We start from the raw sequence: 25,532 nt of genomic DNA, 5'->3' as shown, positions 1-25,532 counted from the left end.
TTATTTATTTAATTTAAACCAAAGGCAGTATATTTCAAAAAAGAAATAAAACCAAGATCTTGTAATTCATTTTGCAAATAAATATATTACTTCAAAGCTACTTTGATGAAATACATTTCATGTAGTGCGCCAAAAATTAGTTTGTTGTGAAACAACAAAATAGATTAAATAGCTAAAAACTCAAGAACGCAGAGCGGAGCAAAGCGAAGCTCTGCGGACTTGTTTTCTTTCTATTCTCGTTAAATTTGCTCAAAGTTTCTTTATCGCTTGATAATGTATATATGGATTTGATGCCTACGAATGTGTCATTATAATTGATATACATTTCCATATCGCACAAAAACCATGTGGACCAGTTTGGTTTCACTTTGTCCACATGAGAAAGAAAACGTACACAAATTACGGTTTGTTTTACTTTTATTTCTGTTATTATATAGAAAGTGTTTATCTGTAAAGCGTATCGGTGACAATGTATCATATCTGGGTCGTTGAGTTGAAGAAATGACAGAAATACAGACTCCAGAAACAATTGAAACAATTAATGAAATGCAAACAACGATTGTGCGAATAAAATAAACCGTAATATTTGAAGTGAAATGCGAAAATTGGCACTTGTGAGAATTTATAACGTTTGTCATTTCGGTTTCTTTTTCTTAGGAAATTTCGTTCGTGATTACGGGCACGAGCGTGCTTGTGAATATCAAGCACGTTTTGTGTGGTTCAAAAGTTCAGAGAATTTTAAACGAGTTATGTTTCGAGGTAGTTGTGTACAAAATTTGGTCAAACATTTGGAATTTGGGACATATTTTTGTGATAAAAATAAGCATCGCGGTATTCGAGCTAAAAGAAACAAATTATTCCCAGTAATTTTGGTTTGTTGTCATGGCATGAATTCATGCTTCATTTGTTCTACTTTTCCCGCTAGATTAAGCCACGGAAAATCGTTTGTGGTTCTGTGTCTAGTGATAAACCACATCATAAGCATTATAAACAAACAACTCGGACAATTTAACGGAATGTGTCCGAATGATTGCCTTATTATTTGTTTGAACATAGAAATTTCCTATAATGACCGGTCGATAGATTAATAATGGAAAGAATATAATGCGATGGCATGTACTGTTTGGATCAGATAGCATGTTAATTGTGTTTTCTTTGTGTTACGTGTGTTTTTTTTTTCAAGGCTAGCAATGAAAATGGTTCGATATTTATAAATATAATAAGCCATAGTTGCTGTTCACAAATTTTATGTGTCAAACGATAGCGACAGCGAGGATAGTGGTGGAGGTGGCTGTGGTAAAATGATAATAAAAAAGCATATGACATTGTGGCGGAAAGGCGTTGGCCACCGATAAAAATGCATGTACACTTTGCTCTATCGTTATCATCGTCGAGCAATCAATTTTATTTTATACTCCAATCATATTGATAACAAAGACAAAAAAAAAACGAAAGGTAAAATTCGTCATCATTGTTGAGCACGAGCTGGAGAGCTCATAATTCCCACATAAACAATTCCGAATTCGGAGAAATGGAGACTAAAATATATGTACCTACCGTTCCATTGGTGATGCAGTAATGTTGAACGAAAAGTAATCGAACATATATAAATCTAATGAGCTTGTCTATCATTATTATTGATTGAAAGCCTACGTGGTACAATGAATAATTCAATGTGGAATTAAAACTTGGTTCATTCCTCAACAACATCGTTCACGAAACCGAAAAAAAACCAAAACGAAAACTAAAAGTACACATGAAATGAAAATGAACAGAGAGCGTCGACAATCGATCATATTTTTTTTCTGGCATAGCTTTACATATATATATAATCGTTTATGTAACGAGAAATGCTAGGATTTCAGACAATTTCCTCTTTTAATTGACATTGTGTCTATGACGCACTAATTCACCTTACTCATGACTTCCTATCGAAAGCGTATACATATGCTGTCGGTTGGTCGGCCGATATGATATTTCAATCTTGATCGTGAATTCATGAATCGCTTTCGTCGGCGCAGCGACAAAAAAGCGAAAAAGCGCTCTCTCTCTGTGTGTGTGTGTGTGTGTGTGTCTGTGTGAGATGTCAAATGTAAGCCCTTGCAAACGAATCGCATGTCGTAAGAAAGAAAGTATTTTCATTACTTGCCTGTGCTCGGCGCGATATATCATTTCGATACATGTTTGTATCGCGCAGTAATCATAGCGAATGGCATTAGCGAAGCGTGTCTGCCAGTCTCTTTGCGCTGAAAATTGCATTCAATACAACAAGTACAAATAAATAAACAGAAAAAAATGAAAGAAAGAAACACAAATGACTTTTTTTTTTATTAAATGATTGCTTTTTTATTATGAATAATCGTTTTTTGTTGTTGCTTTTTTGCTTCTTTTGTGTGTATTTATTTTTATGAAATTAAAATTGAACATAAAATTGAACGTTTCTATGTTTATTTATTTTTGTGTTTCTCGTTCGTTCGTTCATTAATTCGTTCAAAAAAGCCTTTCTCACATTAAAAAACATTTATAATAATATCTTAGGTGCCTTTGTTTCCAAATTGAATTATATGATTCGATTGTTGCCATCAAAACAACAGATAGAAAGAAAAAAACACTTAATCGATCTATTTTGAATGATTTTTGCAACACGATGTTTATTTTAGAACAACAATTAAAACAGAAACACCATTTGCAATCTTTCACATTGATTCAAACACAAATGGACTCAATTGTGTGCACCGCATAAAGGTACAGCTGTTGGTTATTCTTATTTTTTGTTTGTTTATTTCAGTGAAAGTAAAGCAAAATGTTTCAATTTAGTATCATTTTTTTTTCTTTTTCTCAAGTCTATTACAAAAACTGTGTTTCCAATGTGTTTCAAAAAGAAAACGGCTTATAATTTAAAATAGTATCTGTTTAAAGATATATGTATATTTCCTTCATTTTTATCCTCTTAACAATCTTCTAAAATGGTTTTCGGTAAATCTATTCCTATTTGCAATTAATGTAAAATCACACCGACTGTGCACGAAAAACAACGATATTTTCCAAATGAATAGAAAAAAAGACAAAAAATTACTATTTTTTTGCTTTTTTTCTCTCCTCTCTGAATCGATGCAATCGTTTAGGAATGTTTGTCACAATTTATACAGAAAAAATGAACAGGAAAAAAATAATAATAAAGAATTGAGTTGTTAAGTACAAAGTATGAGAACGTTGGTCGTTTGCAATATTCAAAATAATCGCATGCTGTGTTGTTATGTTTTTTTTTCATCGAATGTATGTGTGTGTTTTATTCGTCGTGGTTAAAGAAAATGATCTCTTTTCCCCGTTCACGAACACGTTCGTTGTTTCTTTTTCTTTTTCGTTTTCGTTTCTTTCTTTTACTTGATGGGTAAAATAATTACGCTACGTTGACAATGTGCCAGCTTTGTTTACAGTATTCAGCTTTCAGTATAAAACTAGTGAAAGGAGCGATGAAATTAAAGAGATAAACGACGAATGAGGTGAAAATAGTAAGCAAAAAACAAAACCTAATAAAACATACACACTCACAAATCAACTAAAAGCAAATATGAAATTTAAAGCAAAACGAAAAAAAAAATTGAAATTACTATTCAGATCATTAAAAATGAGATTTATATTCATTATGCGGATATTCGAGCATTTTTCACATTTCGGTTATTATTCATTCAATAGAGAAAAAAAAATAGGCTTAGCTGCTCACAGAGCACACGGCATTGCGTCTCTCTGGTTCTTTCAATTTCAAAAGTTAAAAGCATGTTTCGTAAAAAAACAAACCACAAAATGTGTGAATATTGTATGTTTTATCATTAAAAAAAAAGGTGTATCTCTCTTTCTCTCTCTTTTGATAAAATTCATGTTTAAAAAAGTTATATACAGTCAAAAATCACAGCGCATTCGTTGTTTATGTATCAAATAAAATAAATTAAAAAAAAAAGAATCCCTAGTTAAGCCCTATTGTTTAAAAAAAAAAGAACAAAAAAAAATGTTCATCACTATTTATACTCAAGTCATTGCTCTAATACCGCTCGGAAATCTTTTCGAACGCGCCACAGCATGAGCTCGAGACAGGCTCGGCTGTCTTCGAAACTGCTGTGACCCTGGTCCGAATCTTGAATGGAACGGTTCAAATATTTGGATGTTAGAAAACGCAATGAATGCTTATAACCTGGCCCATTTTCATGCGGAAAACACACGGACGTATCGATGACATTATCGTGAATAATTTTCAATACTCTGAGATCATTTTCAAGTGCATGGCCGATCAGAATGGTATCGGCATTGATAAAATGCAATAAATCTTGTTGAACTTCAGGCAATGTGGCCACCAGATTGTTTTTTGTGGCCAAATCTTTTTTCGTTATGCCCGAAAAGCGAGTATTGTAATCGATTATTTTGGTTGCGGGTCGAACGAATTTCTCATACAATTTTTGCCCATCAGAACTAACCAATGTTACCTTGGTAACTTCAAGACCTTTTCCCGTATAACACATTTCACAGTCGAGTGCGAATACATTAAGTTCGTTATCGATTTTATCGCTATCTTCCGTTCGAACAAAGCCATCGAGTGGCCCATTGAAGCCCATTTCATAGCCATTCCATACATGTCCATCGATGGTTGTGCATCCCTTGGTGAATTTCGGTGAATTGCAGCATGTGTATGTGCCGCCCATTGAATATGAAATGCTCGATCGTTCCAATTTGCCCCAATGATATGTGCACGTTTCCATTTTCAAATATTCACCGTGCTCCGTCACATGGAATTCACGTGTGCATCGGATACACTTCTTTTCGGTGCGTTCGATGTACCTCAATTCGCCGGCATTATCACTCGAATCGCTATCGGTCGATGGTGATGACGACGACGACGACAACGACGATGATGATGATGATGAGCTGGAACCAGTCGCTTGACCGCTATCACACGACGATTTCCGTTCACAACTGCGACGCTTGTGGCTCGGCACAAATTCCCGGGCATTCACATCAAATGATGTGATGATTGATACTGGTGGCACACAATAGTCAACGCTGGCACTGAAACGCTTCTTGAAGAAACCAGCCTTCGTTCCATATCGATACGGATAGCCCTGTGCTTTCAAATCGTTGCTGTTCAATAGGTAATGCTTCAAAAATTGAATCAATTTATCTTCCGGCAAATTGAGTTTGATGTGTTCACGGAGTGGCGGTGTTATGGCTCGGCAACGATTGAATTCGGTCATGAAACGATCAGCGGCAAATATTTGCTTCGTTGCACCACCATCTTGACCATCTAACTTTTGTGGATTGGATGACAGGCAATTGTTTTCTTTGTTTTCTTCATTGCCATCGGTGGTTGCAATTTTTTTGCATGCTCCACGTTGCCGTGGCGTTGACTTCTTTTTGTGCTTGCGCCGAATTTTCGGCGAACTTTCACTTTCACTTGTGTTCACATCATCCACAACTCCGGGGTCTTCATCGTAGTTCGGTACATTAGCCACATCTATAGATTGCAGAGGGAAAAAAATGAAACAAAAGAGAACGCCAATTGAAATTATTGTAGAAATTCAAAAAGTGTTTGTCTTAGATTCGAAATAGTAATAAAGTCTATAAATAAAACTAGTCATTGTTTTCTTATCGAATTGATGAATTACGTGCACGTAAAACGATTTGGGTCGCCTGAACGACTCTATTATTTTGGGGTTTCGAAAGCTGAACTAGTGATAAAATTGCAAAGTAATTATAAGTGTGTTCCATGTTCCTTTTATGAGAGTTTTTTATTATGTCTTATCCAATGGTTGGTTTTTATGTTTGTTGTTGTTTTTGTTGGTGTTGTGTTGCCGAAAGCAAAATATTGGTTTTTAGTTTCGTTTCGAATCGATAAAAAAAACGGTATAAATATATAAACGTTCGATCATCTTCGTTGTAGTCGTCGTCAAATATTACATAAAAATTCGAATGTCACATTAGTCAATTGACTGTAATTGCTGTCATAAGCTCATATAAACTATTGTATATAATTTCATTCATTAGCAAATGGCACGAGTGAATTGCACGCTCTCACTATCGCTGTGTGCACTTAAAAATACAGCGGTAAAACCAAAAGGCAATTCGTTATTTTTAGGATGAAATAAATATTTTTTATGTGACGCGCGTTCTGTTTGTTCTCGCTCTCACTACGGACTTGTTTCTTTTTTCATTTTTTTTTTCTCATTTCGACTTGGCTAATTTTGTTTTTGCTTCGAGTACTTTTGAAAATAGAATCCAAATAATCTTTTAGATGACATCGTATCATTGTGACTGGTATGTTAATAAAAACAAATGTTTGTGTCAAATGTTTCATTTTGCTGTAATTTCATGCTCATTCTGTTCTTTGTTCGCCTTCGACAATCATTTCACTTGAATAATAAACATTTTGCGCTGCAAATCATATCTTTAAGATGTAAAAAATTTTTTCTCTCGATTGTATTAGCAAGACGTTATTTATAGTTAGATCCAAGTGTGATGATATTATGGAAATACAGCGCTCGCAAGTTTTTCAACTTCATTTTTAAAACAAGTTAATTAGAGAATCTGGTAATTATTTTCTATTTCGTTTGTTTGTATTTACCTCCAGAACATGTGGCTAGATCTTCGTTGCTAGAAAACTCGTCACGTCCGTTTTGTTTGGACCATTTGTTGGGGGTTACCGAGTGTTTCTTACGTGGTGATTTATTGTGAGTGGTCGTCGATCTCTGTGGAGATGATGATGATGATGATGATGATGTAGATGTAGATACGGCTTTAGCGGATTTTGCTGTCGTAAAATGCGCTAACACCTCTGCTGCCCTATCATCCATTAGATCTGAAAATTGAACAGAAGAATACACATTAGTTGCGGTTTTTTGTTGTTGTTGTGAATGTGTAGGCATCGATTCGTCTACGTAAATTACTCTATCTATGTCTCTCTCACACTCTATCTGTGTCTGTCTCTTGTTTGTTCTTGCAAATTGCAAAGTTCGTATAAATTTAGTTTCTTGGCACGGAAGTTTGTGGTTGTTATACTGTGCTTCTTTTTCTGCTTCCAACGGATGTATTCAACGTGATTTTAGAAGATCGCTCTATCATCATCGTTGAATTGCAAAGGGTTTTTTTTTCTTCTTCGTTCATTCGTTCAATCATTGGTTTCTTTTGGTTGCGAAGAATGTTATGTTATTCAAATGAGAATTTCATTTATGCAAAATAAATTGGTGTTTGAACAATCTTTTTTATTTCGTTGTTGGATGTTTCGCAAACTCGGTTTTTTTCTCTGTACTCTCTTATTACATTGTATATGTCTCGGGCTAGTCACGGGGCAAGAGCCACTTTTGGTGGCGTAGCCAGACGAAAAAAAAGAGTATAAAATAGAGAATAAAAATTACCAATTAGATGTTACGACACGCGGTTCAACCAAGACCAGCCAGACTTCACTATACTTACTCACTTATTCAAAAGAAGAGAAAAAAATATGAGTGAATTGAGCAAGGGACTAGAAATGCAAGCACACTAGTACATGCTGTGTGTGAAACCGCATGTTCAAACATCATCTGCGAAACTTAAATTACATCTAATGGATTGAAATCAAACGTAACGCTTGCGACTGCTGCTGTTGCTACAGAGCAGAGTGAAGCGATAGAAGAGAAGAGAAAAAAATCCTACATCATGGCGTTTAATTTTTCGGCAAGCAGCGCGGTAGGAGCAACAGCAACGAACCAAAAAAAAAACTCGCATACATAGTAGTGTATATAAGTGATATAATGGACGTGCAAAAGCCGGCCGAATGAATATTTCAAGCAGCGTTTTGTCGATTTGAAATCTGATTGAGGCACACGAATACTCTTTATGCAACCAAGCAAAACATAAAAAATTGCCGTCGTTATTCATCATATTTTTGTAGTGATGCGAATGTGGGTTGGCTACTGGCCACAATCACAACCACCATCATTGCAGTCGCCACCGCTGACACCGCTGTCTTCATCTCTAAGTATCTGGATCGCGCAATAAATGAAATCACGTAAGTAGTTTCGATATTCCGTGTGACGAAAACGAAGACAAAAAATTACGTTAAATTCATCCGAAAAAATTATGACCTTGTCCTTCCAATTTATGAATTTTATGCGATTTTCGACTCAAAAAATGAACACAGTACTATATTTAACGAAATGTGATTCAGCCTGGCGCCTCCGGACGACACCACGACACGATAAAGACCATTTAAATTTGTTTGTAAGATTGCGGAAAGTCGCCATGATGTTATCTCGACAAAATAATGAAGAAGAAGAATAAAATTACGAGGCTGGTCTTTTGTGTGTTTTTTTTTCTCTCTAGAGACGCAATTGTTTTTTTCTTTAAATACTTTATGACGTTGGTTGACATTATCAAAGTACGGTCATACTGTTTGAAATTTTTGATTGCGAACGAGCGTAAAAAATATCGTCATCGTCATTGAAAATAAAAAATAAAGAGATAGAAACAAAGGCAGAATTGCCAAAAAAATCACTCGTTTCAACTGTTGTCAGCACAAAAATCGCAAGCAGACAAACACACAATACGCTCATGATGAAGCGATGATCAGTGAACAGAGCAGTTGCAATAGTGGGCCATATAAAAAAAATGGCGATAGAGAAAAACGCACGCTGATCGTCACTTCTGAATACGTGCGCGCGTTGATGTGATGTTAATTATTTATTTTTTGTTCGGTTGATTTCGAAAATGAAGTGGAAAATGGATTGGCTCATTTGTTGGAATATGACTCGGAACACTGATACACGCATAATATACCTATATTGCGAACGAGATCGTCACAATTTTCTTATCTGCAAACAATTACAGTCAATCCATGTTTGTTCGCCTACAATGTTTGCTCTTTTTCAGTTTCATAAACGCAGAGATCTGCGATGAGCATACAGAATAAGCGGGTAAGCAAGCAAGCAGCAGAGAATGTCTGTGCAAAAATCGACGCGATGATAACCTTGTCGAAGTAAAACAGAAACAAAACAGAGAGAGAGAGAAAAAAAAATTGTAATTAACAATTACTTATGATGCGCTTTGTTAAGCACATTTTCGGTTTTTGTTTTTGTTCGCAGGCGCGTGAAAAGAGGCGCGCGCGAAATAAAAGTGAAAATGACGAGAATCCGGATGAGTGGATTGAACTCCACGGATTTGGCTCAGCTTGTATTTGGATTATGCGCGAATCGAAGGGGAAAAACAACAACAACATACACACATTTTAAAGTAAAACGAAAAAAAAAATAAATAAATGATGATATTTCCATTTAAAAAAATTCCTTCATTGATTATATTCCATTCGATACACGAATGTTTTTTTTAAGCCTCCGCACATATAAATATGTGGGTATAAAATTCAATTGGCGATTTCCGCATGAAAAAAAAATTGCAGAACAAAGCTTTGGTTTCAGGTAACGTGAAATGAATGCGAAATGTTTGTGGTTTGTTTATTGTTTTTTATTGTTCACTTCTTCTTGTTTACTTGTTAAGCAAAGAACCATTCTAAGTTCTTATTGTTTTGTTTATCGAGTGTGTCTGTATGTCCGTGTATGTTTTTGTGTTGATATCAACTTGAATACGATGATTGCGGAAGTTTTTCGCTTGGTTGTTATAATTTAGCGCTATCCACACCGAGGCCATTACAGTGCACATGATCTACTAGCGCACATACACACACATACACACACATAATGTTCCGAAAACGATAGAGAGATGTTCAGTCGTGATTGCTATGAGGAAATCAAAAGAGAGCAAGAGACAGATACGATGACGATTGCCTTATTACTCAGCAATTAATGCGGTTAGCGAAACAATACGAATTATATGAATTTAATTTCTAATCATAAACGAGAATAAATAAAATAAATATTACGTGCGCTCGTGAATTCATAAATTGATTGCTATGCGCGCTGCGAAGACAAATGAGAATTATTAAGTGGTGCTACACGCAGAGAGAGAGAAAACACTCACAACAACAACAGAGAGAGAGAAAGAGAGAGAAATGAAACTTACAACCAATGGTGGTGATGATGGTTATTTCGATTGGAGCCACAACAATGTGTGTGTGTGTGTATGATTTTGCGACAATGTTTAATGGTTGACTCTTTGCTTGACCTACTATAAAATTAGCTGGATATGACTTTGCAATGTAATTGCTGGATGGCAAGAGACTCGAATTCAATGTAACTAAAGGCGCTTGACAACAAATACACACCGAGAGAGTGAGAAAGAGAGAGAGCGCGCATAACGCTTATTCAGCTCGAACAGTCAATGAAAGGCGGGCGCAAAAATGGCACAAGTATAATCATGAGGAAAGTGATACAAACAACTCGTAGACAATATTTGAACTGTTTTAAGTTGTGCCTTGCCTCTTTTTAAAGCAACATTGGTGTGATTTTTTTTTCAAGTGTTCGCATGTTATCTTCTTCTTTCAATTTGTCGCATAAATTTCACGTCATTTCTGGGAATGAACGAACAAAAATAATAATATCTACTTTGGATTTAGTTGCTTACTAGATTACATCTGCACGCGCATGGAAAAAAGCAAACCATAGCGAAAAACCATGCGTCGCATGTACTTGACGACGACAACATGTGCAAAACATGTAAATCATAACATTGTTAATAAATAAAGCCAACTGTAAATAAAATTTATAAAGAAGACAACATCGGCTGAATAACAACAAGAAAAAAGTGTACGAAAATAAAAGTCTACGAGCAAAGATAGAACGCATTCGTATCATTTTTTTTTTTGAACATAAATCCACACTACGTTAACGATCCACAGATAACAACATCTTTGTAGATTCGTTGTGACCGTACACTCAATTTATTTTTCCTTATTGTACAACCAACCGATCCAATTCGAAGCGCACACAAGTAGGAAGCGACAAATAAGCGGGCCGATAATCCTATCAATTTGCCTGCCGTACAATTAAAAGCAAAGCTATCTCCCAAATGCGCATTTACTTGTGACACACAGCCTAGTTTTAATCGCATGTATCATTCAAAGGTGCGTGATATGATGATAGTAGATTTCCGAAAAAAAAAGTGTCGAATGGAAAATTTTACATGCAACCATCACAACGACAGAACAAAAAAAAGAAACACTTCATTTTAAATTATTACAACTAGTGAGTTTGTTTCTGTGTCTCATACATTTAAATGTGACGACGATTTCAACGTGTGAGATAAGAAATACCTAGTTTTATCGCAATGTTCCTGCCAAAATTGTACACAAAATCCATTGTTGTTGTGCCTTTTTGGGCGGAAAATGATATCATGAAACCATCATTAAAACCACATCACAATCAATGGACATGCTTTGATATAAATAATTCGTGGTGTTTCCAACAAATTTCGTGTTCGGTAATGGATTTCGTAGTACTATTTAGTAACAACGTGACTTCGTGACGTAAAAATTGTAATACATGATGGCTGTCATATCAAAATGATAACAATTCTACGGGAAACTAAACACACGTCATCCATCAGAGAAATTAAAAATTGACGTAAATAATTATGTATGTATATCTGTAAACCTTTTGATATGATGTTGCCCATTGTTGATAATCGGCATGCGCCACCACTTTTACTTTGTGTTCTTATCCCTTCGTTGTTTCTTTGTGTCATGTGCTACTTTTTCCCCAGATGGTTATCGCCGATGATGTTTCAGAATTCCGTTTGAAAACAGAATAAATTGAATTGATTTAATCAAAACACTTTGAATACAAGTTTCGATGAACATTCTTCACCATCAAAATTAAAGTGATTCAGACGTTGGAATGTTTCGTCCCGTTAGTCATAGTCACATCATAAATGATTCAAGCACGGCCAGCTGCGAGTTACAACATTGGTTGTGATGAATGTGGGTATATCGGCCCATTGGTTCTGACTCACAATTAAATCACTTGAAAATGATTTAATTTTTTTTCTTTCATTCGCTTCTATTCATTGTCGAATTTTCACTCCTCCTCATTTGGCCTTTTTGATTACATTGACTCCGTGTTTTTTTTTTGTTATTCTTCTTTCAGTTTTTTTTATTGCTACATTCCAAAAATAGACCGAAGACTAACCCAACGAAATATGCACAGACTTTAGTTGAATCAATAAAAAAAAGCGGATTGATTGCAACGCCTTCCCTCGAACTGAGTAGACATAAGCACATATTGAGTGTAAACTGTACAAGTGAATCAATGTCATCCATGTGGCATGCAGTGGAACGGCGAATTTACGAGAAGAGAGAGAGAGGAAGAGAGAGAAAATGAAAGAAAAACAGAAAAACACGTGTTTAAAAGTTCTATCGATGTCTACTCGATTGGCTGGTTCAATAAATCAATACGTTCGGGAAATTCTTGTGGAGAAAATGTGCTGCGCTGCGTAACGTAAGTCAACAATGGTGTTTCGAACGAAATGACGGCGTTTAAAAAAGCTTTCGGCTCGAAAGAAATAGCAATTTTCCACTAAAAATTCCCATCGAAATCATTTTTTTTGTATGTATTTTTGCTGTTCTGTACATTGAGCAACTCACGCAAGAGCTGGTTTTGTTTTTTGGTGAAAAAAAAGAGAAAAACTGGCTTTTGGAACAATTCATTTTTCGGGGTTTTTTTTCGTGTTCAGAGTACAAAATATTTCTGACGAAATCGATTAGTTGGGTTGCAGTATGTAATGAGAACGAAGTAGGCTCGAGCAACAGTGCAGGAAACAAATATTGTGTCGCAACAAATTCAATTACGCAGTATATTCACCTGACTTTGATGAACTAACTTGGTTGTATCGAGAATCAACACACTCACAGCACACAATTGTGTCGGGGGAAAATAAAGCACCACAACAACACTGCACACAAAGACTTTAAAAATACAACAAAATTTCATGAAAGTCCAAAATACGCAAAGGAAAGGAGAAAAACCGGTCTCACGTCACACACAAAACGGCAATAAATTAATTTACGGATTCACCGTTTTTTTTATCTATAAACCACCAAACAACAATGTTGAGATAAGTAGTATATCAGGTGTTGAATTATTTAAAACCAAAAAAAAAATGGAAAGAAAACACAACTGAATAATAATGTGAAACGATGATTATATCGTTTGATCGGTTGCACGCTCGAAAAACGGGTACAAACGTTTGAACGAGAGTTAAGAATGATACTGAATGCGAAGCGAGTTGGTTGTGTCGTCGTCGTCGTCGTCGGTTTGATGTCTGTTTCCATACGATTGGAAAAGTCTGCCGATGAACGATTTCTATTTGCAGTTCAACCGAGTGAGCAAAAAGAGTTCTTTGAACCGTGTGCAAAAATATAAAGGTCTGCTCTCTATCTTGCTTTTGCTGTCGATCTCTGTCTATCCTGTGTTTTGCGTTCGCACAGTCACATGCCACAGACAGACGTTTATTAGTCACATGTCTGCCGCTTGAAATATGCACGTTGCGTTGTGCTCTAGCAGGTCTCGCTATATATATATTGCAACGGCACATCACATACAAAAGTCGTCCATGGATGCGACTGCCTTTTGGCCACTGAACCAGAAAATCGATAAATTTGTTACTCGAACTGTGTGATGTGTGTGTGTGTGCCATGCAATCAACGTGCCGTCGAGCACCGGCATACAATCTATTCATCCATTCGTCTCGAACAATGGAGCCAAATTTGCAACATTCACACACAAAATTAGGAACACACACACACACATAAACCAAGTGGAAAAAAATCCATGTGAAACACGAGAGAGGTCACGTCGTGGTACGACTCGAAAACATCTTGTTTCGCTTAGATTGTATTTACATAAATTTAATATTGTATTTGGACATAAAAGTGATATGTGTCTGTCACATTTTCTAGCAAATAGTATCAATATAGATAGATTCTTCACCACACGTTGGGTGAGATCGAACAATGGAGGCCGGCTTTAAAACAACGTATATGAGTCATGTTTAAATTTAATAGACGATTGCCGCACGTCCAACGCACTTCAAATTGAATGCAAAAACGAAAAGAAAGAAAAACAAAAAGTTTCAAATCGCTTAACGAGTCTTAAGCATTTCCTGATTTCTATTTCGAACCAAATCGACCAATTTCTCTAGAAATGTATGAATTTTCTGCAATTATTCGCTTCGTGATTCGAGATACTTACTCGTTTCCATGTACATTTTGCAGCTAATTAAAATGCGAATGAAACCGAATGTGGCAAAAAATGCGCCCAGCCACAAACCGAAGTTGAGTTCATCAAACATGGTTGTCGTCATTGTTGACCTTCTTCTGGTTTGTTTCTTTTAAATATTATTGTGTATATGGTTTGTTTTTCTTTCAACTTTAAAACAAATATTGTTTGTATTTGTATCGTTGTTTCGAGCATTCGCTAATTCGCTTCCTTTCGACTTAATTTTCACTCGTAAATTCAATTTGCACGTGAATGTGAAAATTGCAAGCAAAAATCGATTCACACTGAAGGTCCAATTTGAGTTTAGCGTTAATTCAAATCACATAGGAAATTTGTTTGCTTTGTTGATTTTTTTTTATCGTGATTGCTGTTGGTATTTTTGTCAAAAGTTCTTTTCGCGACGTGATTTCACTTTTCAAAATTTTCGAATCTGCAAACACTCACACTGTTTGTTGTTGTCGGTTGTCGAGGAGTAATAATTGGAAAATATTTTGTTTTTACAAAAATAATCTACAGTTTGAACTGATTTTTTGTTGATTGTTTCACTTCTTCTAATCGTCGATTTGATCCGTGAGATGTGAAATTCGATTTATTGTTGTCAGATGTTGCACTATCTCTGTCTTTCTCCATAAAACGGGCCAGTGTCATACGATTAGTTTATTATATAATTAACACAGTTGAAAGTCGTTTCGTTTCATTATTTTCGTCGTAGTCGTTGTCGTTCTCGGCGATGCTGTTTCGATGCTCTCCGATTTCGCCTTGATCTGTGATTGCAAGCAGCTATTTAAAAAACAGTACTCTTCGATCAAAGTGAACTATTACACGATTCTCTTTGTCTATCTCTTTTCGTGTATGTTTTAACTGTAAAATTCTTGCAATTCTTTCTCTTTAAAATGTGGTCGAGATTGGAATTTGTGTGTGAAGCTTTTCCTCGTTCCGATACACACTCTCTCACATACACACATTCACCCAATTGGTATCGTTTCACGTTGGTATTTTGTTTCGTTTCTACATTCGTTCACACGAACAAATTAAGCATGATGCGATGCGATGGTCGGTTATGTTCTGTTGTATTGTTGTTGTTGTTGTTTTTAAACTGGATTCTTCTGCGGAAGCATAAAGAAAAAGAACTATTTGGATGCCGTTATATGTACATCAAATCCGCTATGTCATAGATCAAGATTGTATGCTGCTGCTGTCGTCGTTGTGGTCGTCGTTGTTAATTTTATTTCATTTATTTCTTTGATATATTCTCTTTCTCTCTCTTCTGTGTCTCAGGCTTAATGTTCATTTCACCAACGGTTGTTTTGTTGCTGTTGTTGTTGCTGTTGTCTGTAGGTATTATTATTCACTCGTTGCTATTTTCTGCTTCTGTACGATTTTGTTTCTTCTTCATTCGTTTCGTACGAAATTTTATCGTTTGGCTTTGATACGAATTTCAGTTTGGCGAGAGGAAGAAATAAAAGACTATTTTCTGCATACGTATAAGTTTTCTCCCTTGTTCACAAATAATTTCACAATCAAACCGCAGAATAACAGCAAAATCAACAAAATACAGATACGGAAAGAAAGAAGAAAAAAAAATCGTATGTATAAATGTATGCTTCGAAACGAAAACGGTTCAATGTGGACTGAATGACGTTATGCCAATGGCACACTTTCACCGCGATTGCACGAATTATACCACGAAATGAAAAAAAAAGAGTCTCAATTGAGGTGTTCTCTCCTCTAAAATGTTGAATGAAAACGTGTCGATTGAATTCGATTCACCAAAAATTCGAACGGGTCCAATTTGAACAACTGTCTTGAAATGGTGCTGCTGACTCTTTTTTTTCTCGATTAGCAAATACGATCTAATTTTTTTATCAGAAAAATAAATAACGTATTCTAGTCGCGTTAGATTTCATCAAGACCACAACACGCACAATCTTTTATTCTATCTATTTTGAAATGTTGAAAAGGACTCGTTTAAGTAGGTATCACAGTAGTTCATTTTTTTTTATTTTCCTTTGTATAGGAACCAATTAAAATTCGTTGTGAGTTTTAAAACAAACTATCGGTAGAACTGAAGCTTTTGTTTTTATCTCTATCGCACTTATCGAATTCACACCTGAAGTTTTAATTCTTCGTTATGGTCGTCGTTTTTTGTCCAACTAATGATAATCCGTCTCTTAGATTACTTGTTATCGGTACACTATAATTTTTACGTGGCAACATCGGGCCTTGTGCCAAAATTTCAGAATTTAATGCGAAACCGTTTCTTTGGCTCACCCAATGCAGTTTCTCCATTCTCTAAACCTTTTTTTTTACTCGTTTGATTATATTGCTAGTTAGCTTGTCTTCTTCTTTATTTTTCGGCTGTTTGTCTTGCTTGCTGTTCGTCGACAATTTGGCTTTGGTTGTGATATATTTTTACTACACACTCCACTTTACCCTTATTTTTTCTCTCGTATTTGCCGATGTCGAAATGCACACAAAAAGCTGAATGAATTTCGTGATTCGGTTTCGGATATCGATACGGGTTTTTGAATTAAAGTGCAGTTTATATTGTTATTTTTGGAGGTCTGAATCGTTACGATCTTGAACGTCTACTAAATGGTTTTGCCGTATGCGCCGTCAACATATATACAAAACGTGCGAGAGACATAGTCATCGCTTTGCGGCGAACACCACGTAATTTACACATTTTTTGAGCTTGTATGAATCACCAAATACACATTCGAACGCATCCCATACAGTCATACGACGGAAAGACCGTGTCGGCTTTGACTCGTTCGACCGACCGTTCGCTCGTTCGTTCGTAGTCTCTGTGTTTGCATGTACGTTAGCTCATCATCATCATCATCATCACACAATCAAAATACCGCATTCGTAAAAACGTTTTCTTTTTGCCTCGCAATACATTATAGTATCCATGCTTTATTGGCACAGCTGTCATGTGCTTGTTTTTTTTTTTTGCTACAAAAAATCAACGTTCCTTTTTTTCTTGCTCATTTGTTTAAAAATATTGTACTCGATATTTTATGATTTAATACCGCTTATCAGAGAGGCATTTGCCTAGAGATTACGCTTATCAACAGTTTCAAAAGATACGATTTTTTTTTATTGTTATTTTCCTTAATCGTTTTAAAATGTGTGTATCGGCATGCGGTTGTACGATCAACGTGGAGACCCAGCGCGGTTACAATTAATGGGCACGCAAACTGCACGCCGTACGGCATGCGGATAGATACCTTTCTGCATTGAAGTCCGATTGAAGTGAGTCGTCGGCGTTGTCGTCGACGGCGGTGGTGGCGGAGGCACTGTGTTTTTGTTAAACTTGATATTGGCGGCAAAACGTGGATCCAAACGTTACTATATCAACTGGCAACTAAAGTATGCGGATTATTAATCGCATACTTTTTTTTTCTTTTCAATTGTTGTTGTATTTCATTCAACAATTTTGGTTCCATATTTTAGCGTAGCAACGCGTTTTTGCTTGTGTGTATGCATGCACGCGTGTACTCAATGAAAGAGAGACAAAATACTTAAGGCCAAACGACCGCATGGTTATATACTTCGGCCCCGGTGAGCGTCGTTTAAGCCATGTGGGCATGCATGTGATGCGCGCGAAATGATTCTTTCAAGGTTCAACAATTTTAGAAATTTTTCACATTTCCATCGTGAATTTAACGCTTTTCTCTCTCTCTCTCTCTCACTTTTGCGGTGGGCTTAGTTAAAAATCTGTTTGCTGCAAAACAAAAATTATCACAATTCAAGCGATGCAACTGAAAGTGAATTATTAGCTAGTCACTCGAATTCAGTTGATTCATGGGAGAATGGATGGCATTTTGGATGGAATGAAATGTGCATTTGTTTTTTTTTTCTGCTGAAATTGAGTGTGTAAAATGAAAGTGGCGGGTGGCGGCTGCAAAATTGCGTGAAAATGGTAACGAATGCAGTGCTAAAAATAGCATAGATTTTTCGCCACATGTGCACACCGCAACAGCAGATGCATTATGTGACGGTCAATGATCTTTTCTGTGTGTGTTTCGCGAGCGTACACGCTGCGGTCCCCCTTTCATCGCACACATGTGCCGCGTGGATGAGAGTTCTTCAGAGGAATGAAGAAAAAAGAAGAAACATGCTTGAACCATACCGCTCGTTAATCAATTAGATGCGCCGACTAAAAAGTGAGCACTTTTCGCTGTAAATGATTTCCAGCAAAACAATTGTTTTACATTATCTCAATAAATGAAGCCCCAAATGCCAGAACATAAACATAATTACGAATTCTGATTTGCTAAGCAGATTTTTTTTTTGTTGCTGTTGCTTTGCTGTTACCAACGCGACCGTCGGTCGTTTGTTATACAAATAAACAATGTACGAATTGTTTAGCAAACTTTTTTTTTAATATGACGTTAAATGATAAAAAAAAATTGCCAGCATAGGGATTTCCATTAATTGTTATATTTCAGCCCAATTTGCATCGTCTGTGGAAATGATGAAAGAGCAACATTTAAATCATATTTACCCAGCCTTATCAATTGTTGGTTCGTGTACAATGGCTTTTTGGTAAGGTAAACAAAACAGCCGACAAAAGCCAACAGAAAATGGTAGTTGTTTATCTTAATGCCAATTCCACAAGGATCGACATTGTTGGTATCATGAATGGATGGATGCAAATGTCGTGTGGGTACACAAGTAAATGACGTGCAAAATGTATTGAATAACATACAATAAAAAGATTGAGAGAGAGAGAGAGAGTGCGAAAAAAACGCCAATGATAATGTGGCTTTTATTTATTGAACGGAGTTCAAGATCATCACAGCAACCGACAATAAATACAGTAAATTTATTTTGCGGATCGTCAACTGCAATGACGCCACACCAAAGGTGTTGACTGTAACGCACTCCAAACGATATTTGCATGCAATTATATTCTACATTGTTTATCAGATGCATACACACAAAAAAAAAATGCGAACCAAGAGAAGAAACGAGAGAAAAAACAAAGTTGTTTGTTTTTCTTCTGTTAAAATGCCCATATTAAGCTTGAATTTTATTGCTTTCTGTCAGATAGATTGGCATTTCATTTTCTCAGCTATGATTTCTTATGTGCCATGAGTGGCGATGCCACTGGACTGCACCATTGCCACGTGCCCCACGACGACTACAACGATTATTTACTTGAAAATGGCGACGAATGCTTTGTTTCGGTGTTGCAAACAAATTCTCAATTTAATCTTACCCAAAAAAATACACACACAGAAAAGAGATGTGCGAACATGGGCGGGCATTTCAATGCGGCAATTACGCCGTATGCAATTAATTATCGATTAATGTGTAAAACTTTTCGAAACACTCAATTAGGCCGCGCATTTTCGACTGTGTCGATCATTTTACAAAATGACTTTCAAGCATTTCAACTAAAAGTGTGTGGAATATGCACAAAGAATTGATAAATCGTTCGATTTGTACCTTTTGTTCGCTTCTCTTTCTTATCACTTCCGTTTGAACCGATTAATTGTGTGCAAGTTTTTCTTGCTTCAAGTTGAGCAGATAATTTAGACTAAGAAATGTAGATTCATGTACGATAATTGAACGGTAACCAGATTCCATATGTTATGCACAACCATTGTTTTTAATGAGAAAGCGCGTTAAACTCGTTTGACAACCTAATGAGCCGAAAGAATGACGAAATAAATTGTATTTTTTCGAAATGAAACCAATGCGACCGATCAACCAACCGAAAAAAGTTGAGAGTGAGAAGCGGGTACTACGACCTTTCATACGATAATAATGCGCAATTTAAATTTGATGTTCTATAAACCTCGAAAAGGTTGATGACACGCTCCTTGTGTGGACGATAACACCAATAAAACGGTTGCCCATACCAACTCCTTTGTGTCCATTATACACAGCACTATACGCAAAATTCTTCTTCGGTATGCGAATAGCGCATGCAACAAGAGCGACGAAGAAGAAGAAGAAGATGTGTCTGATTTCCTCACAATGTTTGTATTTATATATTTCATAGAGATCGGCGGCCGAGAATCAGAACAATTCTGTTTGCAACAGAAAAAAAAACAGGCAATTTGCATGCAAATTTTACGATTCGGCCGTCAACGGTGACAGCGGCAGGAGCGGGCGGGTGCAAGAGAGAGTGAGCACAAACTGCGCAGTTGAATTCCGAGCCAATTTCTTTGATGCGAATACGTCATTTTTCAAGCTTCACAATATGATCGCCCGTGTGAGACACATTCAAATAAATACACTCTGCTCCCAGCTCACCGACATTGATTCACACAAAATTTCGCTCGGTGAAGTTCCTTTCGTTAGAAAAATACATATTTATAACATGCGATCTCATTCTTCGGAGTTTTCCTTTCAAGATCGAAAGTACGACAACAACAAAATATTTGTTGTCTGTCTGCCAAAAAATGCATTTGTTGTACCACCATATGCACATGGCAGCGCTGTTTTCAGGAGATAATAAACGTCAGCGATTATTATTGTCTTTCCAGTAGTTTTTGCGTCGCATTCAATTTCAGCAGACACAAAGTGTGATAGTTGCAAACGAAACTAGTTGTGTATTTTTTTCGCGCGCAAATACCACACCATTTAGTCGTAGATACCAATGAAAAACATTGTGCGCGCTTGTTTGCATTGAGGGTTAACTTTTGGATTTATGGCCAAACATTGATATCAAAACGATGATAGTAAAAATGAAATATCACGAAAATAAATCGCTTAAACTGACCCAAAGACACATTTTCTAGATTCCATCGATTTCGATAGACCTAAATGATTATTGTGTTGATGTGTGAACTTGATACTAGTATTATTATTTTTTCCTTCTTCTTTTTTTTCCTTTCGTTCGATTCGGTTTGTGTTGTGCCTAATCGGCTAAACATTGAACTCTTTGATATAGACATTTGATAAACACGTTTGCGTAATGATAATAATTCTAAAATGTTCCGCTAGTTGCAATTCTAGCAGCGCGTGGCCAACCGTTTTCATGTTCTAGCCCACTGTCTTCATTCCGTCACATACATTTAAATGTGATGAAAGAAGCGCGCGCAATCGCGCTTAAACAATAAAACTATCGATAAACGGTGTTTATTATTTTCTAACATGAATAATATACGTATATGCCCCGAATGAAACTAACGTATACTAAAAATAAACAGGCAAATAGAGAAGTGCAGCGTGATATCGTAATTGAAGTTCAGCTTTGATGCACGTGTGTTGTGCATCTATCAAGGTGAAGACGTGTAAATAAACAACAACACACCACAATCAACTGTTTAGCAAACGTACGAAAAGCACAAAAATATATAACGAAAATAATTGTACATGCGCCAAGTTCTCTCCATTATACATTGGCACGAAGTGGATTTTTAAATGATTTTCAATTGGAAATTACGACATTTTCATAAGCGTTTCTAGTTGTTCGAGTGCATGCTCACTGGCATGTGTGTGTGTGTATGTGTTGCAACAAACCAGATGGAATAGAAAATGAATGACGATTAGAAGTATAGGCAACAACACATATGCACAAGAATTTGTTGCAATCTATTTGCGTCTTAATTAAATCGATTGAATGAATTGTCACTTTGGAACGAAACGTTTGAATGATAAACGTGAACTTTCGACTTTCCTTTATGTAATCGCATAAACTGGAAACAGCTACTGATAAAGAGAGACACATACGATTTCGAAAGAAACGACAAGAGAAAAAAAAAGGCAAATACTTACAGGGTGTGGATTTGGCTGGAATGAATGGCATTGCATCACTTGATAGATAAATACGATGTGCAGCTGATTCCGGGTGCTGATGCCAAACAATGGACGATGCTGATGATGCAGGATTCTGTTGCAATGCACCAAAATATGGGATGAACAAATAGCTTGACATCGCCGGTAAATTATATCCAATGTGTGGTTGATGTTGCTGTTTCTGCTTCTGCTGTGGTTGCTTCGTCTTTTTTTCGTTGTAATCGTTCGATTTGTAAATAATTTCGTTTACATTGCATTTGTTGCGTTCCATTTCGTTACGATAAAATGATGAATCATTCACAGTGAAATTGGTATCTGGGTCAGGCCAGCTTTCAAACATTGCAGGAACCAATTGATCCGTATAGGCTCTGTACCCGTCAATTGAGTACATCTTGATAAAATCTTAAGCTTGTGTTTCCAATAATTCCAATGACGTCACCTTAGTTGGCTGAGCGCGTCGTCTGTATTGTGACTCACACAAAACTCTCTCTCTCTCTCTCTCGCCCTTCGTGTGCGCGTGTGTAATATTGCCGTGAGCTGACGAAATTATTTCGTATTTAAGTTCCGAATGAGCGCGCGATAAAAGTTGCTGGTAGAAAACCCAGTAGCAATATCAACGTAATCAAGTCTTTAATTTAACAAAGTAGTCGACACGCGTCCGTAGCACGGCTAAACAACTCAATGATTCAGACGCAAATGATTTAGTGTGATTCCCGTTATTTTTCACAATTGGTCCATTCAACTGATACTGAACAATGTACAAACTCAAAACAGAAAATTCATTGATATGGCCAGTATTTTGCATCTCTAAATTCACTTTGTTTTTGTATCAAAAATTGTGGCGGTGTATGTACGGAACACACGCGTTCTATTTTTCACTTTTATCGTCGTTGTTGTCTTCGTCAAAAATGAGTAAGAGGAGAAAAAAAAAACTGTTTGCACAGACGGTTTGATCTGTGTCTTTCCTTGTTGTCACAGGAAATTTGTCGTTGTTGTTCTTAACCCCAAAAAATATATATTTAACTAAATTGTCACACACGTGTTGTCTTGTCACTCTGTTCAACCAAAAAAAAATACACTTTCTTTGTGCGATGGATGGTTGACGTTTGTTCAATGCTTAGTGTGTTTCGTCAAATAAAATAAAAATCCGAAAAAAATCTTTCCCTTCCGTTAAATTCAGTAGCTTCCGATTGTACAATTTTCAGCAGTAATGTTGAAATTGCGGGATATCGTCTCGATTGCGGGTGAAAAATGACTGAAAAATTGAGAACAAAGAATGTTAAATTTTGTGTTGTATAGCGAACAAATCTCTCTCGCTCATCTGCTATAGCACGAATGAAAAAAAACCACACAAAATAAAGAAGAAGAAGCCAATTTAACTGTTAGTACGCACTCACACTCTCAATAATACTTCAATTCGTATGGTGATCGCGAGAGACAGAGAAAACTAAATTTAATTTCAACACATTTGCTCGATTCTACTGCGAGCCGAGAACAAGAACGAACATGTATGGAGTACACTGATTGCGCGCTTTTTTTCGCCGTCGTCGTCGTCAACGTTGTTGTTGTTGTTTCGTTCAGTAAACAAATCCACTTGAGTCAAACTCAGTCAATGAGAATGAAAAAGAGAGAACAGCAAACAAAATGAGACCTAGCGTTTGAATGTGCGTTCACTGGGAGACACCTAATTAGAGTGCTGTGTGTGCACGCTTCCGACCAACTCGACGGCGCGTTGTACGGTACACATTTACATTTTCTGTCGTATAGTTTATATTGTAATAGATAAGCAAATCAGGCGATACAATACTCTCTTGATACTCTTTGCATATCGGCACATACACACACACACACAGAGAGAGAGAGAGAGAGCGAGATCGAAACAGAGTGTGGCTGAGTAAGCGTGGTGTTGTATTAAACAATTTTCGTGAATAAGCCGTAGTGCCGTACAAGCGAGAGCCTGTCGTTAGGCATTGACGATGTGTTTGTGTATTTTGAAGACCGCATGATTGATATCGTTCGCTACGTCGACTGATCAAACTAAGACCGATCCCGTTTTTCTGTTCAAATAAAACGTCAGACGGATTTTTGTGACGACGTGAGCGCGAGCGCACTCGCGTGTATTAGTCCGTTCTCGCTATGTGGGTTTTTCTCTTTCGCGCGCGCAACGCGAAGGAAATATGCACTTTCGTCGGAATTTACCGAGAAAACTGATTCATCATCGGCATTTTTCTGTTGTTTTCACATAAAATGGACTCTGCGCATTTTGTGCTATTTTTATTGTCTTCATAACAAACCGATTCAACACTTACCTTCGTCATTTAATGAATTCCTGCGCAAATTACGTTGGTTTCAAAGTCTATTGAGAATTATGTCACCAGAGAGTGAATACCACTGGAATCGATTGACTTTTTGTTATTTCTATGAACACTTTTTTTTCTTAAGAAAATAAATTTTTCAGTTTTTTCTTTCTACACTGAGCACTAAGTAAGTGAGTTTGACTGCTCACTTCAACGCGTGACGAAACTCTGATTGCAGTATGGTTTTTTCGGCCATGTTTATGGGTCAACTGAAATCGGCAAATGGGCCGCACAACTTCAAGTTCATGCATGTATGTGCGTGAGCAATTACACGTTGTACTTCGTTGTATAACTTTGAACTTTCTTCTGTTCACCCTTTTTATCGTTTCCCTGAACTTCAATTGTGCTATCTATATGTAGGTTTCGTAGAAGAAACAACAAACAGTAATGACCACACAAACCTACAAACAGTACCTCTATGTGTGTATGTGCAACAATTAGACGGTCAATGTACCAATATTGCTTACCTGCTTTTGTTTTGTTTTTTCCCGTGAAATGCCCGACGACGTCACCAAATCGGTAGGCTATGACTAATCCCATAACAACACTCATTACAATAATTACGGCTTCCATCTCTCTTACACTAACGATAACAAATTGTTCTTCCATTCTTTTATTGTTTCATTTTTTCGAACCCAATTGAAACAAATATTTTAAATGCAAATACAGACATGTGTTATCTCCAGTCCTCAAGTTCAACGTACAAATGTTCGGCCAAAGAAGATCAGAATTTTTTTTTATGTTAAAACAAAAAAACGCCTTATCTTCATGCTAAATTTGAAATTCTTTGAAATGCATCCAGGATGAGATTATTCATTTTTTTATTACAATTTGTTTGATTAGTGATATCAGCATTTTGTTCTTGCGATAAGGAAAAACAAATCCAAAAATCAGCAATATTTTGTTCTGGGGGCTTATGTGTCACGCGAGTCAGTCAGAGTCACAAATAAGCAGCCGCACGAATCTTTCATATGGATTCGCGAATCAATGAACCGAACTATTTAAAATTGAGTACATTCAATTTTAACATGTCAGTTGCTCGCTGACTCGTTTAATTCGTTTAGACTCTTAGATTTGCCGAACAATTTCTGTGCTACGATTTGCTTCGACTCATGTTTAGATTGTCATGAGGTTGTACGAGTCTACAAAGAAATTATGCCAGTCTATTCTGACTTGCATCGACAAAAAATCCCTCGATTTCGTTTGTCTTCTTCATTTTTTGGTC

At 36.5% G+C, this 25,532-nt stretch overlaps 1 protein-coding gene across 8 annotated transcripts; it reads right to left on the bottom strand.

Annotated features, from left to right (window-relative positions):
• Positions 1-2,896: 2,896 nt before the first annotated feature.
• LOC129566202 (uncharacterized) lies at positions 2,897-24,732 on the bottom strand. Of its 8 annotated transcripts, none has more exons than XM_055441924.1 (4): positions 24,260-24,732; positions 21,930-23,205; positions 6,611-6,844; positions 2,897-5,503 (listed from the first exon to the last, which is right to left on the bottom strand). In XM_055441924.1, exons 2-4 carry the CDS (start codon positions 22,339-22,341, stop codon positions 4,032-4,034), a joined length of 2,118 nt encoding a protein of 705 aa, XP_055297899.1. In that variant the 5' UTR covers positions 22,342-23,205; positions 24,260-24,732; the 3' UTR covers positions 2,897-4,031. The 8 variants fall into 8 exon arrangements, with proteins under 8 accessions (XP_055297899.1, XP_055297901.1, XP_055297898.1 ...); XM_055441926.1 differs by lacking the exon at positions 24,260-24,732 and adding an exon at positions 23,344-23,733; XM_055441923.1 differs by lacking the exon at positions 24,260-24,732 and adding an exon at positions 23,348-23,694.
• Positions 24,733-25,532: the final 800 nt, after the last annotated feature.

Source organism: Sitodiplosis mosellana, unplaced genomic scaffold (assembly GCF_009176505.1).
Source record: "Sitodiplosis mosellana isolate CC-2019 unplaced genomic scaffold, AAFC_SMos_1.0 Smas_scaffold_3, whole genome shotgun sequence".
Lineage (NCBI taxonomy): Eukaryota > Metazoa > Arthropoda > Insecta > Diptera > Cecidomyiidae > Sitodiplosis > Sitodiplosis mosellana.
Note: the sequence above shows the minus strand (reverse complement) of the source record. Positions and strands in the feature narration are given on the sequence as shown.

Excerpts from the sequence above, each read along its gene's own strand:
- LOC129566202 (XM_055441924.1), bottom strand. The coding sequence starts at position 22,341 with ATGTACTCAATTGACGGGTACAGAGCCTATACGGATCAATTGGTTCCT. Across the intron at positions 6,845-21,929 it reads TCCAGCCAAATCCACACCCT|ATCTAATGGATGATAGGGCA; the intron begins GTAAGTATTTGC and ends TTCAATTTTCAG. Across the intron at positions 5,504-6,610 it reads TCTAGCCACATGTTCTGGAG|ATGTGGCTAATGTACCGAAC; the intron begins GTAAATACAAAC and ends TGCAATCTATAG.